This window comes from Phodopus roborovskii, unplaced genomic scaffold, assembly GCF_943737965.1.
Source record: "Phodopus roborovskii unplaced genomic scaffold, PHOROB, whole genome shotgun sequence".
Taxonomy (NCBI): domain Eukaryota; kingdom Metazoa; phylum Chordata; class Mammalia; order Rodentia; family Cricetidae; genus Phodopus; species Phodopus roborovskii.
This window is the reverse complement of record NW_026126407.1, coordinates 28,832,808-28,850,637: the sequence shown is the minus strand read 5'-3', so window position 1 is coordinate 28,850,637 and position 17,830 is coordinate 28,832,808. Positions and strand designations below refer to the sequence as shown.

Below are 17,830 nucleotides of genomic sequence, written 5' to 3'. Positions count from 1 at the left end.
ATTGATTTCAGCCTTCAAATTGATTATTTCCTGGCTACTCCTCCAGGGTGAATTTGCTTCTTTTTGTTCTAAGGCTTTCAGTTGTGCTGTTAATTCTCTAATGTGACTATCCTCTGTTTTCTTCATATGGGCACTTAGTGCAATGAGCTTCCCTCATAGGAGTGCTTTCAAGGTGTCCCATAATTTCGGGTATGTTGAGTCCTCATTTTCGTTGAATTTTAGGACGTCTTTAATTTCTTTATTTCTTCTTTGACCCAGGTAAGGTGCAATTGCGCATTGTTCAGTTTCCATGAGTTTATAGGGTTTCTGAAACTTGTGTTGTTGTTGAATTCCAACTTTAAAGCATGGTGTGATAAGATACAGGGGATTATTCCAATTTTTTTGTATCTGTTGAGCTTTGTTATATCGCCTAGTATGTGGTCGATTTTAGAGAAGGTTCCATGTGGAGCAGAGAAGAAGATATATTCTTTTGTGTTTGGATGAAATGTTTTATAGATGTCTGTTAAACACAATTGAGACATAACTTCTGTTAGTTCTTTTGTTTCTTTGTTAAGTTTCTGACTGGTGGTCCTGTCTAGTGGTGAGAGTGGGGTGTGTGAGGTTTTATGTGAGCCTTGATTTTTAGTAGTGCTTCTTTTATGAATGTGGGTGCCTTTGTATTTCAGGAATAGATATGCAGAATTGAGACTTTGTGCTGATGGATTTCTCCTGTGATGAATACGAAATGACTATCTTCATCTCTTTTGATTGATTTTGGTTTGAAATCTAACTTGTTAGTTATTAGGATAGCCATACCTACTTGCTTCTTAGGTCCATTTGATTGGAAGATCTTTTCCCAACCCTTTTCCCTGAGGTAATGCCTGTCTTGAAGCTTAAATGTGTTTTTTGTATGCAGCAGAAGGATGGATTCTGTCTTCGTATCCATTCTGTTAGCCTGTGTCTTTTTATAGGTGAGTTAAGACCATCAATATTGAGGGAAAGTAAGGACCATTGACTATTAATGCTTGTTTTATATTTGTTGTTGGTGTTGGTATTGTGAATATATTTGTCCTGCTTTACCCTTTGGTTCTGGTGAAGTCTGATTATCTATTGCCTATGTTTTTATGAGTGTAGTTAACTTCCTTGGGTTGGAGTTTTCCTTCCAGAACTTTCTGGAGGGCTGGATTTGTAGATAGGTACTGTGAAAATATGGCTTTATCATTAAATATCTTATTTTCTCAGTCTACAGTGATTGAGAGTTTTGCTGGGTATAGTAGCCTGGGCTGGCATCTATGGACTCTTAGTACTTGTATAACATCTATCCAGGACCTTATGGCCTTGAGAGTTTCCATGGAGAAGTCAGATATAATTTTGATAGATCTGCCTTTATATGTTACCTGGCCTTTTTCCTTCGCTGCTCTTAATATTATTTCTTTATTCTGTATGCTAGGTGTTTTGACTATTATGTGTCGAGGGGGTCTTTTTCTTTGGTCTAGTCTATTTGGTGTTTGGTGTGCTTCTTGTACTTTCATGGGCATGTCCTTCTTCAGATTGGGAAAGTTTTCTTCAATGATTTTGTTGAATATGTTTTCTGCATCTTTGAGCTGGGCTTCTTTGCCTTCTTCTATGCTATTATTCTTAGGTTCAGCCTTTTCATGGTGTCCCATATTTCCTGGATGTTTTGTGTTAAGGATTTGTTGAATTTAAGCTTTTCTTTGGTCGATGAATCCATTTCCTCTAGTTTATCTTCCACGCCTGAGATTCTCTCTTCCATCTCTTGTATTTTGTTGGTCATGCTTGTGTCTGTAGTTTCTGATCGTTTGTCCAATTTTTCTATTTCCATCATTCCTTCAGTTTGTGTTTTCTTTATTGTCTCTCTTTCAGTTTTCAAGTCTTGAACTGCTTCCTTCACCTGTTTAATTGTTTTTTCTTGGCTTTCCTTAGTTTCTTTAAGAGATTTGTTCATTTCTTCCATTTTTTGTTTGTTTTTTCTTTCATTTCTTTAAGGGAAATCCTCACATCATCTCTGAGGGCCTCTATCATTTTTATGAAGATATTTTTTAAGTCATTCTCTTCTGCTTCGTCTGCTTTGCGGTGTTCAGGTCTAGTTGGTGTACAGTCCCTAGATTCTGGTGGTGTCATGATTGTCTTTCTATTGTTAGGTGTTTTCTTGTATTGTAGTCATGGCATCGCTTCTTCCAGTGGGTGCAGGTGGGATCTCTGTCTATGCTACTTCCCCGGTGGGTTTAGGTGGGTCAGAGTTCCGTGTCTGTAGCTCTGGATGGTCCAAGTTCTCTAGATCTCTCCTCAGGCAGGGGCCTGGCAATGGGGGTCAAAGATCCAGCAGGCAGGGACTCAGGGTGGCCCTGAGTGGATAGGCAGGTCTAGTGTTCTCAGAGCAGCTCCAGGAAGTTCCCCGAAGGTGGCAGGATTGTTGGATCTGCCTTCTGTTCCAGTGCTCAACCGGAGTGGTGGGTCAGTGGGCAGGGTAGGGCACAGGGTGGGGGAGGGCAAGCTCTTTTTGTGTGTGGGGTTGTGTATCAGAGTACCAGGAATGTTCTAGATGGGGACAGGACACAGTGGGAGAGGGAGATTCTGGGCCAATCCAGGGAGTTCCCAGGGAAGGGGGGTGAGATTCAACCCAAACTGGTCCCAACTCACCTCCAGCAGAGGCCTGGCGATGGGGTGGGGCATTTTTTCCTTTTTATAAACAAAAATCCAGACCGATGCAGTGCTCAGCATGACCACACCTGGGATTAGTGATAGATGTTTGTATTCATGCTTTTGATTCGGACTCTGACTAACGCTCTCTGTCACACACTCTGAAAGTTATCTCTTCAAAGGGATGATTCTAAGACACTCATTTCACAGATAAGAAAAAAATGAGACCATTTGCAATTATTCTGATTTAGGAGGCATTTAACAACCCCTGAGATCCTGGCTGCCACAGTGATCAGGGGATTTTAAGAGATGGGCTCATCTGACCCTATGGCATCAAACAGCTGTGGTTAGCCTGGTAAATGACCTGAGGAAGTTTAACTGGACAAGTAGAGGTTGATGGTTGTAGAATGTTCCACTCTCAGCCTCTGGTAACTGAGGTGTTGGCGCTTCCCCTTTGCCACAGGTTGAGGTACCTCTCCTACATGCTACAGCTCAGTATGCTAGCTCTCCTCTTCCCACCTAACATTTCAGGATTTTGTTCCTCAGCAAGACTCTTAGGGATATCTAGGAAGTACCAGGGAGCCCTGGGTAATGGCTGTGTTCACCCACATGGTGTGTATGTAACCATCACATTACCATGGGCTGCCAGAAGCAGGGTTGTAATTGGAACTCAGACTTCAGAGTCCAAGTCCAAGCTTATTCTGGAATATGGGAAGGAACACCCAGAGTTCCAGCCCTCTTCTAGTGTATACTAAAGGCCATGTGTCCTCAATGTCAACTGTCACGTTCTTTCCTCATCCAGACATATCTGCCCTCTGTCTCCTGGGTTGGGGCAGCGGTCAGTCCACAGTAGCTCCCCCTTCATGCTCTCTGCGTCTCACTGATTTTTCCTCCATTCTGCTGGCTTCCAGGGCCTTCCGGCCCTCACCATCAGCTCCTTATAGACTCTGTCCTGGCTCTGACCATTATGACCCTGGGGAACCTCACCCCTTTCGTTCTCTCTCTGAGCATCTCTCTCCTCCACACAGCTGCCATTTGTTCCTCCTCAAATGCCAAATGTGTTATGTCACCCAACTCTCACAGAAATTCAGAAGAGGTAAAATAATCTTCCTTCATGTGGAAAAGACTGATGGCGATTTGGCACAGGACTTCTCTAGAGCCACCAAACTCCCTCCGGGCCCCTCATGAACTCAGAGTGTAATGCCCGCATGTTCCTGGTGACTCTTGGAACAGACTACACTTTCCCCCAGTCACCTTTACTCTGATGGCAGGACTGTCTCATCCTGTCATAGTCACTATAACATATAATGGTCTTTGCTAAGAATGTGTTGGAATAAGAGTCCTGGGCAAGATGGTTACTGTTGTGGTTTGAATAAAAAATGTCCCTTATAGGCTCTCATATCTGAACCCTTGGTCCCCGGACGGTGGCACTACTTGTAGGGTTTAGGAGGAAGTATGCCACTGGGGACTATGTGACACTTGTAGTTCCCCCTCTCTGCATCATGCTTGCCGTTCAAGATGAGTTTTCAGCTTTCCCACCCTGCAGCTGCCACGGTACTCTGTTATGATGGGTTCTCACCCTTCTGCAACCATTGGCCAAAATAAACTCTCTCTTATCTAAGTTGTCTGGCCATAGTGTTTTATCACAGCAACAGTAAAGTAACTAATACAGTTACTCTCCTGGGGGATTGCTTTTTCTTCTGAGTGGCTGATATTGTTAACGTTGGCAAGGAGTTGAGGAACTGAGAGAGCAGGCAGATTCCGGAAGGGCAAACTTTAAAAGTGAAGACTAACTTCATATTTATTTAGCGAAGTTCCAACACAACACAAGTTCCAACTGAACTGTGGGGAGGCAACAGCAATTTTAAATTAGGTTCTATCTATTAGACCCATTTGGTCTGGTTATTTGGGGATTCCATTTCTTTTCTTTTAAATCTTTATTTATCTTTGGTAACTTCACACATGATTATGGTGTGTTTGGGTCATATGCACCTTTAAAAAAAGGAAAGATGAGTTTTAGCGTGGAGTCCTCAAAATAAACAACTAAACAGTTGGCAGCACTAAACTGGCCACAAGGCCAATGAATAAACAGATTATAGTAAATATGATTAGCTGTGAAACTAAATATATATATATGTATATGTGTGTATGTGTGTATGCATATATATATATATGATATAAAGCTAAGTCATCTGGGCAAAAGGGCAGGGTCTGACAGCTGCCAATCAAAAGGTTAAAACACCCCAGCCCCCAAGAACCTAGCTGTTCTACAGCCAGAGTCATGTCATAGAAGGGAACCTCAATTGAGATATACGATCCAGCTGTAAGGATTTTCTTACTTAGTAAGAAAGTCCCAGTCCATAGTGGGTGGTACCATCCCTAGCCTGCTGGTTCTGGGTTCTATATGAAAGCAGGATGAGCGAGCGGGGGGGGGGGGGGTCAGTACGCAGCACCCCTCCATGGCTTGTGCATCAGCTCCTGCCTCCAGTGATCCTGCCCTATTTGAGTTGCTGTCCTGATTTCCTTCAGTGATGAACAGTGTTGTGGTAGTGTAAGCCAAATAAAACCTGTCTTTCCAAGTTTCTTTGGTCATGCATTTTATCAGAGCAATGGTAACCCTAACTATGACACTAGCTTAACTAAAGCAAAGCAAATATTAAAGAGTGCCTACAAGAAAGGCCTATTGTGGCATTGATGTTCTTAAACTTTATTTAACAGGGCTTAAATGCTTAGACAAAGCCTTCTGGAGAGTTGAGCTCTTTTATCTCTGCCCATGGGAAACTGAGAAGTAATACACAATAAAAATCAGTTATGAAAATGAGAACACAGGGAACTCAAGCCCTGCAAGGTCACTATAGAATGTAGGAAGCTTCATTGAATTCTGGGACCCAGAGAAGCAGAATGGAAAGTTCTGTGTGCTGAGCCTAGGATTTTCCTTGGCTGTTTGTAGGATTGAGTCTTCTTGTGTTTTCCATGCCAGACAGAAACTCTCACATTCAGCAATCCTCCAGCCTCAGGGTGCTGAATAACTAGTAGTATTGGTGCATGTGCTCCACCACTGTGTCATAAATCAAACAATGGATGTGAACTACACTTACCCTTTGGTATAAAGACAAACACTGAGCAGAGTTAGGAATTATGCTGGCTTAATTTTGTCAGTTGTAAGTTTTCCTCCAAGATTCATGACTTCATAGACCTGGGTAATTGGATAGGTTTTGAACACCAGGAATGTTTTCCTTCTTGTTGAGCAGACCCTGAGTCCAATTAGAGCTGTTGGTTACTGTCAAGGTATGCATGCCACTCCTGCATCCTTAGGGTTATTGTGCCATCAAGGACACTCCTCTTTACAGCGGAGGAGACCATCATAGAAAACCATAATTAAAATGCGGAGTTGTGGAGCCCAGCGAAAATGGACACATCTATAAGACAACTCCTGCACCCAAGGCTCAGGAAGCATTGGGGAAGAGGTGACAGGAAAAGGGTAAGAGCCAGAGGATCAAGGAGTTTGCTGTGAGATTGTGTCTCCTGGGAATATCAGAAGCTACACCCATAACTGCCCAAACAGGAAATGAATGAGGACAACAATAGAGGTGCCAAAGAGGATTAGGGAAAGCCCTGGGGGCCTCAGTCCTGTGCTCAGACTACAGGCAACCAAGGAATGCTGAGAGTAGGAGGAACAGTCTTCCTCTGGGAGGAGAACACCAAATGGCTATCCCACACCAAATGCTCAGCCCTGAAAGCATACACACAAGTAACACTATACAGACTGAGCAGGTCATGCTTAGGGATTACATATATATTACATATACATACATATATATATATATACATATATATATATATAAACATATGTGTGTGTGTAACAATACTTAATGGAAGAAGAGGCCGTGAATCTGAAAGAGAACAAGAAGGGGTAAATGGAAGCATTTAGAGGGAAGAAAGGGAAGGAGGAAATGATCTAATTGTATTACAATTAAAAAAAGAAAAACAATTTAAGTTGAATGGGGAGGAAGATAGAGGATCAAAATGAAGGAAAGTCAATGAAATTATTAAAGGACCCAGAAACAAAGGGCAAGTATCCCCATAAATTATCTTAGAAACTCGTTATTCAGTAAAACAAAAACAAAACCCCCTGGGTATGCCCATTGCATGCTGGTCAACTCTACCTGAACTTCTGGTTTTTGTTCTCTTTCTGCTGAATGCCCGCTTCCTGCATCTCTGCTTTCTCCCTGAATCATTTCTTTCCAGCTCCCCACGCAGGGAGATACAGGAGGAAGGGAGAGATTCCCCCAGAGGTCTTGGTAGGCTCATCCTGATCCTAGTTGTCTGTATGTGAGAAACTCATGGTTAATTAAAACAAGACACCATGGGGGGGGGGTCCCTGGTGGCATCTTCTCTCAGAGGTCGACCCTGTACCAAGTTTGCCTCTTACTCCCCAGTGGCAGTCACTTTGGAGACTCATCTGCCAAGGCTTGAGATAATAGAGACCAGGCCTAGCCTGGGGCCTTTTTATCCCCTCAGCCTACACTCCTGGGAGATACAGCACACACCTTTCCACAATTGATTTCTATTAACACTAATTAGGCTTTGGGGAGTCAACTCTTGGTATGCCAATTAAAACCACTTAGAAAAGTTTGGCATCAGCTTAGTGAATGTTGAAATAAATGGTCATCCTTCAACCCTGCACAGATCCCCAGACGCTAGTCTGCCCAAAGGGACCTGAGACTGTGCCACACCAGGGCCACTGAGGGCTCACAGAATCACCTCCTTTAGATGCTTACATCAAGGTTATAAGCCACCAGGTTGAATTCTGTTGCAAGCAAAGCAGACTCCCTGCTTCAGGCTGGCCATTACATCCAGAAATTATTGTTCTGTAGTATTTTCAAGACAAGGGCAAAGATTTCTGGAAATTTCTGTCATGTAAAGTCAGTGGACCTTCAGTAGATGACTTTGCTCCGGGCATTGCCCTTTGCTATGTGGGCCTTAGAAACTGGCTTCGTCTACTTGCTGAGCCCTGAGTCCTTGTAAACCTAGTACATGTACAACTGAGCCTGTTTTCAAACAACCGTCCAGTGTCTGTCCTGAGGGGTTTTGTTGTTTTTTGTTTTTGTTTGTGTGTGCGTGCGTGCGTGCATGCATGCGTGTGTGTGTGTGTGTGTGTGTGTGTGTGTGTGTGTGTGTGTGTGTGTGTGTCCCACAGTTACTGGGGGAAGAGAGGCTGACAAAATCCTGGGGCATCGTTACTGTAGTAAGGGAGGGAGTTGCAAGAAGAGGGAGGGGTGTGGGAGAGAAGAAGAGAGAAAAGAAGAGGGATGAGACAAGCAGAAGAGACACAGCAGCCAAAATGGAGCTGCTTCCCATGGCTAACCCGCAGCAGATGGAGCGCCACAGGCTGAGCACCCCAAGTCCAAAAGCTGAAATTTTAATATTATCTCCAAAATCCAAACCTTTCTGAATGCCAGAAATTCTACAGGAGACCTCATGTAACTGGAAGAGGTCAAAACAGGCACATTAAAACCTCTGTGTAGTTACCTCCAGGCTGCGTATACAGGGATCCAGGAAACAAAGCTGAGATGCGTGTTTAGACTCAGATCCCAGTCCCAGAGTATTTCATTATCTATATGCAAATATTCCAAGATTAGAAGAATTTGAAACACCAAACACTTCAGATCCCAAGCATTTTGGGAAAGGTATATTTGATGTCATTGTGATTTAAAACAGGATATACAGTAAGCAAGCAAAACAACAAACACGTGAACAGGGAACAAGAAAAAGGCTCTCTAACAGATGTCCCCATCACGTCCTGCAGAGCGTGGGGCTCAGTCCTCTCTTGTCCCTTGAAAGACTGCTGGACTGAGTGATTTGCTGCCAAAGAACTCATTATCGAAGGGGAACAGTAACCCACCCAGCAAAGAAATGATAACTGTCTCTTTGCCAAGCAATAAAGTTTGACATCAACAGTGATAGCTCACAGTGATGTCATGTGTCCTTGCTATGCCATGACAGAGTGAGGGGGAAAAAATCCCACAGAGGCGATTCTTCCCCAAAGTCATACAGATACTATAACTGTGAAGTTAGCAAACCCCAAATAGAATAATATTGGACAAAATGTCTGCCTAAGATTCCTCAAGCAAATAAGAATATGAAAGTTAAAGAAAGACTGAGAAATTATTACTGATAAAAAGAAAATCCAAAAGACATGGAGCTTAATTGTCCCTTGTTCAGAAATAGCTTTTATAAATCACTGGGATGTGTTTTCTTTAAATTGGAAAAAAATTAAATGCCAAGGTAGGTTCACACATGGCTATAGGATTAGATTAATACACAAAAATATGAGTTTATCTCTACTTAGATATACATACACATTGTAAAGTTTTTATAGCCAAACCCATGAAACGTTTAAAAGTTCTGCAGATTAGAATAGCAAGTCCAGAAATACATACAGATGCAAACTGGTGGAGCAGCTATCTCCAGGGTCCCTCATTTGAAAGAACCAACAAAGACAGAAAACCATTGGAGGAAAACTGAAAACAAGAGATGTGACTCCTTGTATAAAGGGATCCCCAGTAATTACCCAAACTCTCATTTCTCATCAGATACATGGAAGCTGGATGAAGTGGACAGCATATTTGCAGCTGACAGACTTGGTGATGTGTCTGTAATCCCTGTACTCAGTAGGTCAAGACAGCACACCACAAGTTCGAGCCCAGCCTAGACTACATAAGGAGTGTCAGGCCACTCACAGCTACTTAGCAAGATACCACCTCTAAAATCCAAAAGTAAATAAATAAGGAAACAAAGAAACTAAAGGAAAACAAGACCTTAGAATTATTATTGGAAATAACTATCCTGGTAGGATAAAGAAAAATTATAATATTTCTGGATTAGCAGAAGCAGAGAAGTGTGTTTTCAGTAAACCTCTACAAGAAATAATAAAATAAAATCTTCAGGCTAAAATGAAAGTGTCCTAGACAATGATGATGGTAAACATGCAGAACTATGACTGTTATACTTGGGTCAACAATTCTGCCTTTCTATGTGGTCCAAAAGGCCAATGCATAAGAAAAATAAATAAATATGTATATTAGTTGTCATACAAGATACAAAAATGTAATGTATGACCTCATTAAAGGGAAGGGAGAGAAGAAACTCATTGGAATCCAAGATATTGAATCTTAAGTTGGTTTTATTACAAGGTTGTTGTAAGATTATGATGTTAATTACAGCTTTCAAAGTAATCATTAAGAAAACAATTTAAAATACACAGAAAGGGAGAAAAGGGGATCAGAGTAGAATGGTACAAAAAAGAATCAACTGAATAACAAAAAACAACAATAGTAAAACTTGACAAACAAAGGAATAAGACATAGAGAAACAACTTAATGGCAGAAGTAAATCCTGCTTAGATGGCAATTATATTAAATGTAAGTGAATTAAATTATTATTGAAAAACAGATGTGTTCCAAAAAATCCTCCCCTGCTCAAGCACACACACACACACACACACACACACACACACACACACACACACACACAGCTGTAATCAATAGTGTGGGGGAAAGGACATCAATGTAGTAAGGAAAGCGTTAGGAAAAAAGGTGGGAGAGTGAGAGGATTTGGGAAGTGAAAATGCCCCAAACTCAATATTTGCATGTATGCAATAGTCAAAGAAAATAAAATCAAAGATGGCACGTGAACTAAAGAATAGAATCCACTTGTAAAATTTATCCTGCTACATGAAGAGCTCTTAAAATTGGGGGAGAGGATTCTTTGGTAGGCAAAACTTCTCTACAGTAAAGGTCTTGGTATCCCATCAACAACAACTTCAAACAATTGCTTTAAATATCTGAAGATGCCACGGGAATGATGGCTTAGCAGTAAAGATGCTTGCTGCCACGCCCGATAACCTGTGTTCAGTTGATCCCCACAACCTATATGTTGGAAGGAGAGAACCAACTCGTGTGAACTCCTCTGACCTGCTTATGTGCACTCCCACACATACACAGGAAGGAAGGGAGGGAGGGAGGACAGGAGAAAGGGTGAACAGGAGGGAGGAAGGAAGGATAAAAGGAGGCTGGAAGGACAGGGCACTTCGCCAGGAATGTGTAAAATCTTGGTTTCAGTCCCCACCAAAGAAATAAAACAATTACACAAAATAAAAAGATTGAAAGCAGCATGCTCATGTTAAGTGATGATAAATGAACAAAATTATACAGTGACAATAGGGTCATCATCATATCATTACTTGGGGGCTGAAAAGTGACTAACTGAGAAATGCTTTAGGATTCCGGTAGAAGTATAAATTTAGTAACCATTTGGGCTAGAGAAAAGACTAATGGGTTAAGAAAACTTGCTGCTCTTCTAGAGGACCCAGGGTGGACTCCCGGCACCCACAAGGTACTCATCACTGTCATAACTCCAGTCCCAGGAACTCTCCTGGCCTCCTCCTTCATCACACATGTGATACATGGACTTACAAGGCAAACACGCATACACTTAGAAAATAAAAATTAAAGAAAAAACAGTAGACCTTGTATTTCTGGGGGGGGGGGTTTCACTTCTGTTTTGTGCTTCCTACGTTTCTCATAGAGTTGACAATTGGCTTTTCATCATGACAGTGCATCCTCCTCTCTTGCCCCTCTTCTCACCAGTTTCTCAAAGAACACCAAAGGACAGAGAGGCAAGGTGGTCATGTTTGTACAGACATTTCACAGGGATTGAGTTCATGACAATGGTTTCAGCGTTCAGACAGAATGCAAACAAGGAGCACCTAGTGTGGGTCCCTAATCAGTACCTCTGAGTAATGGGCCTTAGGGGTGCCCCAGTGTGTCATCCATAGTCATGGCAACTCTGATCTCCAGGGATGGTGGGTCTATTTACTGTCATCACTAAAGCTTGATCATAGAGAGCCATGCATGCATCTCTTCCTAGATGCTCTCCAGAGGTGAAACAGCCCACAAATGAATTGGTCCAAACCCAGCATCAAGCATGGAATCCACAGATGTGGAAATTATGTGAAAGCCACCAACAGCACAGACAGCAGCAGGAAAGGCAGGCTGGACAAGCAGGTGAGGCACTACTACCTCAACAGCAGACCAGGTAAGGACACCAGGATCGGGATCAGAGGAAAAGCTTCTTGGTCTACACTCAAACCCTTCATGATCACCAGGAACGGGGCAGTCTCTCTGCAAGACAAAGTTCCAGACAAGGAAGCAAGCAACTTAATGTTAGCAAGGTGAGATGCAAAGACTACAGTTTACTGAGATGCTTGGCCAGATATGTACACCCAAGAGGTAGGAGGGATGAGGAGGTAGAGAAGGGGGAAGAAGAGAGGTAAAGAGAAGAAAGGAGAAGATGGGAGAGGAGGAGGAAGAGGAAGAGAGGGAGGGAAGAAGGGAGGCAGGGAGAGAGAGAGAGCTCTTCCATACTAAAAGATGCTCCAGTAAGATGCTCCAAATCCCTGCCTTACTATTTTTTATTTTATTTTATTTTTTACTTGTTTATTTATTTATTTTTGTATGTTCATCCACTGTGTTCTCTGATCACATAAGGAATGTGCTCAAGCTACATGGATGCATTCTTTCAGCTATCTACCTTGGTTTTAGAAGTTAGTCCAGGTAAGGTGAACTCATATCTCTGCACTGTACTCTTATTTTCACTAATTTCACTCACAGTAATAGGTGCCTTATTGTCTCCACAATACACAAATCTTTGGCCAGTCACCAACAAGGATTCTCTATAGCTTCTCCCTGCAGCTTCTTTCTTTTCCTCCTTTCAACTCTTTTGACCTCTAGAGGAAAACACTTCCTTTCCTTCTCCTCGGAAACACCAAACATTCTCTCAAACATGCTGGAGTCTTTTTTTTTTTTTTTTTTTTTTTTTTTTCTTTTTTTTCTTTTTAACATGACCCCTGTCTCTGGATACTTTTTCCTGCTGGGAGTAACTTTTAAATACACTTCATAGATTTTCTCTTTGCCAATCAGTAACACTCTTTCTTCCAGAGAGACATAATCTAGGGGCTGCAGAGATAGCTCAGCAGTTAAGAGCATGCACTGCTCTTGTAGAGGATGCAAGTTCAGACTCCAGCAGCCATGTTAGGCAGCTCACAGCCATGCAGGGGATCCAATACCCTCTTCTGGATCCACGGGCACACATGCTCCTTTGTACACACTCACACAGAGACAAATGTAGTTTTAAAAATCCTTTAAAAAATAATTCATACATTTGCATCTGCTCTTCTTGGGATGTAGGAAGTTGGAGGAGATTATACAGAGCTGGAGTAGTGGACCAAACACAGTGTAAGAGCATGAAAACAGCTTTGTGTAGCCAGGTGTTGGTGGCACAGCCTTTAATCTCAGCATTCGGGGGGAGGCAGAGGTGGGCAGAGCTCTGTGAGTCCAAGGCCAGTCTGGTCTACAGAGCTAGTTCCAGATAGGCTCCAAAGCTACACAGAGAAACCCTGTCTTGAGCACCCCCCCCCCAAAAAAAAAACAGCTTTGTGGAAGATAAATCACTGAGAGTTTAAAACCACTAAACAGACTTACAATAGCCCAGGAACAGCCCAAATTCTGAGAATACAGCAGAGCTTCAAATACAATCTGCATGTTTGTAGGCAGCATTTAATAAACAGTTTTAAACTGTCAACAAGTGGCAGCTGTATGAAATACAGCATAAAGTTAGCCAGGGTACTTAAACCTGTAGTCCCTGGTGCTGGGTAGCCTAATATGGGAGTATAGCTTGAGTCCATTGTATCAAGATGAGCCTGGGTGCCATATCAATATCCTGTCTCAAAAAACATATAGCTTGCAAAGCACATATACATACATGTTCATATAGTAAAAGGAAAATCACAAGATTACCTTGAGTTCTTCTTTCTAATATGCAATTGATTAATTATATGAAAACTCCAATAGGTTTCTCTATCTGTAAAGTCAATAATATTACCTCAATCATTAGAGTAAGTTTAAATATTGTGAAAGAAAGCAAACACGTTTGGAATAAGCCCATAGGAATAGTTTACAAAACCACAGCCACTCATTAGTAAAACCTGGTGAAACTATCCAGGACCTTGTTTAAGATTACAAAAGAGAGAGTTCAGTTTAAGGTCATTCTCAACCTATCACTAAACTGTTTCAAATGATACATTTTTGCTGAAATGTTAGCAAATGGTCTGACTTCATGATAAAACTGTTCTCCACAGACATGGATGGGGACAATCAGACAATGGTCACAGAATTCCTCCTCCTGGGTCTCACTGGACAACCAGCGAAAGAAGAGATTGTGTTTGGGATGTTCTTGTGGATGTACTTGGTCACTGTCTCTGGGAACCTTCTTATCATGCTGGCCATCAGCTGTGACCCTCATCTTCACACACCCATGTACTTTTTCTTGGCCAACCTCTCCAGTGTTGACATTAGTGCTCCATCTGTCACTGTTCCCAAAGCGCTGGTAAATCATATGTTGGGAAGCAAGTCCATCTCTTACACAGAGTGTATGACCCAGATCTATTTCTTCATAGCGTTGAGCAACATGGACGGCTTCCTCCTGAGTGTGATGGCCTATGACCGCTATGTGGCCATTTGTCACCCACTCCACTACACCCTGATGATGAGGCCCAGACTCTGTGTCCTCCTGGTGGTCGTATCATGGGTCATCACAAACCTGCATGCTCTGTTGCACACTCTCCTCATGGTTCGACTCACCTTCTGTTCCCGCAATGCAGTGCGCCATTTCTTCTGTGACCCCTATCCTATCCTGAAGCTCTCTTGTTCTGACACCTTCATCAATGACCTGATGGTCTTTACCGTTGCTGGGCTGGTATTTCTGACCCCGTTTACATGCATTGTTGTTTCCTATGCCTACATTTTCTCTAAGGTTCTGAAGTTACAGTCTGCCCATGGAATAAGAAAAGCCCTGTCCACTTGTGGGTCTCATCTCACTGTGGTCTGCCTTTTCTATGGGTCAATCCTGGGCATCTATATGCACCCTTCATCCACCTACACAATACAGGACACAGTGGCCACTATCATCTTCACAGTGGTGACACCCATGGTCAATCCCTTTATCTATAGCCTGAGGAATCGTGACATCAAAGGAGCCCTGAGGAAGATAATGCTTAAATCTTAGTATTTGAAAGATGTAGAACTGAGAGGATTCCTGGACATTATGAATTTGTTCATCTTTACAGAGAAATCCATGCAGCTAGGTCTACATCTCACTAGGACCATTCCTGGAGTTAGGGCTATAAGATCATGGTCACCCTTTTAAATTTGACAAGAGATTATTGTTCCCAAACCAGTAATTTATTATTTCTTTAAAGGCTTGATTTTAAAGCACTCGCTTTATAGGCAAGAAAATTTGAAGTTTGGACATAATTGAAATTATTTACTTGGGGAAAGGCCCGGCGACTGTCTAAGGTAAGACTCCCACAGTGAACTAGAAAACATCACCAGAGAACGCTATAGCTGACCTTCTTCAGAGTTGCGGGTCCCCAAAGGCCTCAGTTATTCTGGTGACTGACATAGACAGGATGGTTTGCCTGGGTCTGAATGAATATGAGCTGTTAATAGAATGATCAATCATCTCTACTGTATGGTTTTTCTTCACTGCTGTAGAGAGTGGAGGAAACCCTGAGTGGATGTGGACTATTGACATGGACATAGCCACATGGAGGATGCCAATGCCTCGGCCCCTTGAGACTGGCAGGTGAGGCTCAATAGAGATGGCAAAGCTTTCCTTGGGAATCCAAGTGTGAGTGAGAGACTGTGCAATGAATAATAACAACTACATCTTTCTCCTTTACCTAGTTTACACCCTGAGACTGATCAGCTGCAGAGACCTCCTGTGGAGACAGGCTAATCCTTCCCCCTAGGTTGAGCATTATAAACACACTGGGGTTCTGGACTGTGGTGGTTAGTAGGTGCTCTGATTCAGAGTGAGCACCCTCACCTGATCCCTGCTTTCCTTTCTGTGTGTCTGTCCTTTCTTCACTGCCTCACCACCCCTATTCAGGGTCCCAGGACCCAAGCTGCCACAGGTCCCAGTCATAGTGCATGGCTGTTCAGGTGACTCTTCCCGTGTCTAAGCACCCATCACAGCTCAGGACATGGCTCTTGCTGAGCTCCTGTACATACACACACAACCTGGCTTTGTGGTGTTTTACTACTGAGCACAGGTACAAGACAGGAGTGAGCAGCAGACGTTTCACACAGCATTGTGTCCCAGATGGAATCCTAGTGTCCCTTCAAGTCTCTGCTGGAAGCAGAGATGATCTTAAAGCTGAAGTGTCCAGCATTACTATGGCACCTTAGGGACTTAGGCACATAAATTAATGGTAGAAACTGAATGGGAAAGCCAGAACTTTGATTCAGAACTGAGGGCCCACAAGGTTGCTTCCTACCATCTTTTCTCATGTCCAGACAGTGCTCCTGTCAATCTCTACTTAGTCATAAGTACCCAAGTTCCACATCTCTGTCCCTCAAATTTCAATGAAAGTTGTGTGTAAAGAGGATAAGGGGCTGGTGAGGTAGCCTGCTGTGTAACCTGACCACTTGGGTAGATCCATGGGTCACACAATGGGAAGAGAGAACAGATGCCCAAAATATGTCCTCTGGCCTCCACATGTGTTCAGTGCCACACATGTGCCACACCCTACAACAGCAAAATAATTAGAGGAGGATGAGAGAGGGAAGGAAGTCAGGGGTGAATCAGATGGCAATGAGTCAAAAGGGGAAAAAAAATCACTCCACCTCTCCCCTCTGAGAAGTCATTATTTGTCATGGAGAAAGTCTACTTGGAAGGAGTAAAAGAGCAAATACAGTGCCAGGTGGTGTCGGCTCACGCCTTTAATCCCAGCACTCGGGAGGCAGAGGCAGGCAGATCTCTGTGAGTTCGAGATTTACTTTAGGTTATGGGACCTTGGAGTGTAGGTCAAGGAGGGAAGAAAGGAATGTGTTGTGGAAAAACTCCCACAAAACCAACCCAAAAGAGCCCCAAATGGCCAAAGCTGGAACCATTAAACAACAAACTACAGCATGAGCACCCTGGGCAGAAAATCAAAACTCTATTATAATCCTCAAACCTCCATGACAAACACCAAATGATAGTACAGGCAGAAAATTCCAGAACTACTGACCTCACTTGGGTGCATTAAAATAGTGTATGACATTACTTTTATGTGACATATATATATGTGTGTGTGTGTGTGTATAATTTATATTGTATATAAAACACAAATTCATTTCATATATATGTTTGGTTTCATTCAAAGTTGTTTTAATATATAGACAAAATATTCCAAAATCAGAGAAAATCTGAAATCTGAAACACCTTTGATCCTAGGCATTTTGGACCAAGGATATACAACTTGTATTGAGTTGTATCTTAAAATATTAAATAGATTTTTAAAAAGTCTATACTGTTTAAAATAAGTTTTTGATTAAGGAAAGAAATGAGAAGGAAAAAGTTTTCAGTGTAGAAATTCCAAATGGAATGGTTATCTTCCCAGCCTGAGGTAGTTTGAATAAAAATGGCCCCTGTAGGCTCATATTTGAATACTTAGTAACCAAGGGGTGGAGCTATTTGAGGACTACAAGGATTAGGAGGTGTGGCCTTGCTGGAGGACCTATGTAACTGGGGTTGGACTTTGAGGTTTCATAAGCTCATGTGAAGTCCATTTCCTCTAAAGTCCATATTCTCTGTCTCTCTGTGTCTCTCTGTCTGTCTGTCTCTGCCTATGAATCAGGATGTAGAACTCTCAGCTACTTCTCCAGCACTGGAAGGGAAGGCATGGCTTCACAACTCATCTTACGTTGGTCAGTAGGGACAGAGAAAGTGCACCTGTGCTGGTAATATTTCTGCCTCCACCATCCTGCTCATTCTGTTCAGGCCTCCAGCCAAGAGCTGAAAATACCCTTTTCTGATTCATTGCTAGTAGTTTTTAGAGGCTGCTTCATATACCACACCAAAGAGAAATCTTTAGAGAGTAGGGAGCTCTTGTGGTAATCTACTATGTTAAATTGGTATTGGGTTTCATTATAAAGTCCCATGGATTAAATAGATGCAAATAGAAGAATAAAAAAGATTTCTGCTTGTTTCTCTCCACCTTGTTCCTCATCCTGTAAATCTGAATGGCAGGCACCAAGCATATACCATGATTAAGACCCTTCTGACAATTCTAAGCCAGTACAGG

At 42.4% G+C, this 17,830-nt stretch overlaps 2 protein-coding genes across 2 annotated transcripts in view; one reads left to right on the top strand and one right to left on the bottom strand.

The window, feature by feature from the left end:
• The window catches only part of Canx (calnexin), a 1,018,992-nt gene that overhangs the window by 655,370 nt on the left and 345,792 nt on the right, over window positions 1–17,830 (bottom strand). The window lies entirely within an intron of this gene.
• On the top strand, window positions 13,843–14,766 carry LOC127219344 (olfactory receptor 1361). Its single transcript, XM_051180807.1, has one exon. The coding sequence runs from the start codon at window positions 13,843–13,845 to the stop codon at window positions 14,764–14,766; it is 924 nt and encodes a 307-aa protein (XP_051036764.1).

Coding starts and splice junctions, on each gene's coding strand:
- LOC127219344 (XM_051180807.1), top strand. CDS start 13,843: ATGGATGGGGACAATCAGACAATGGTCACAGAATTCCTCCTCCTGGGT.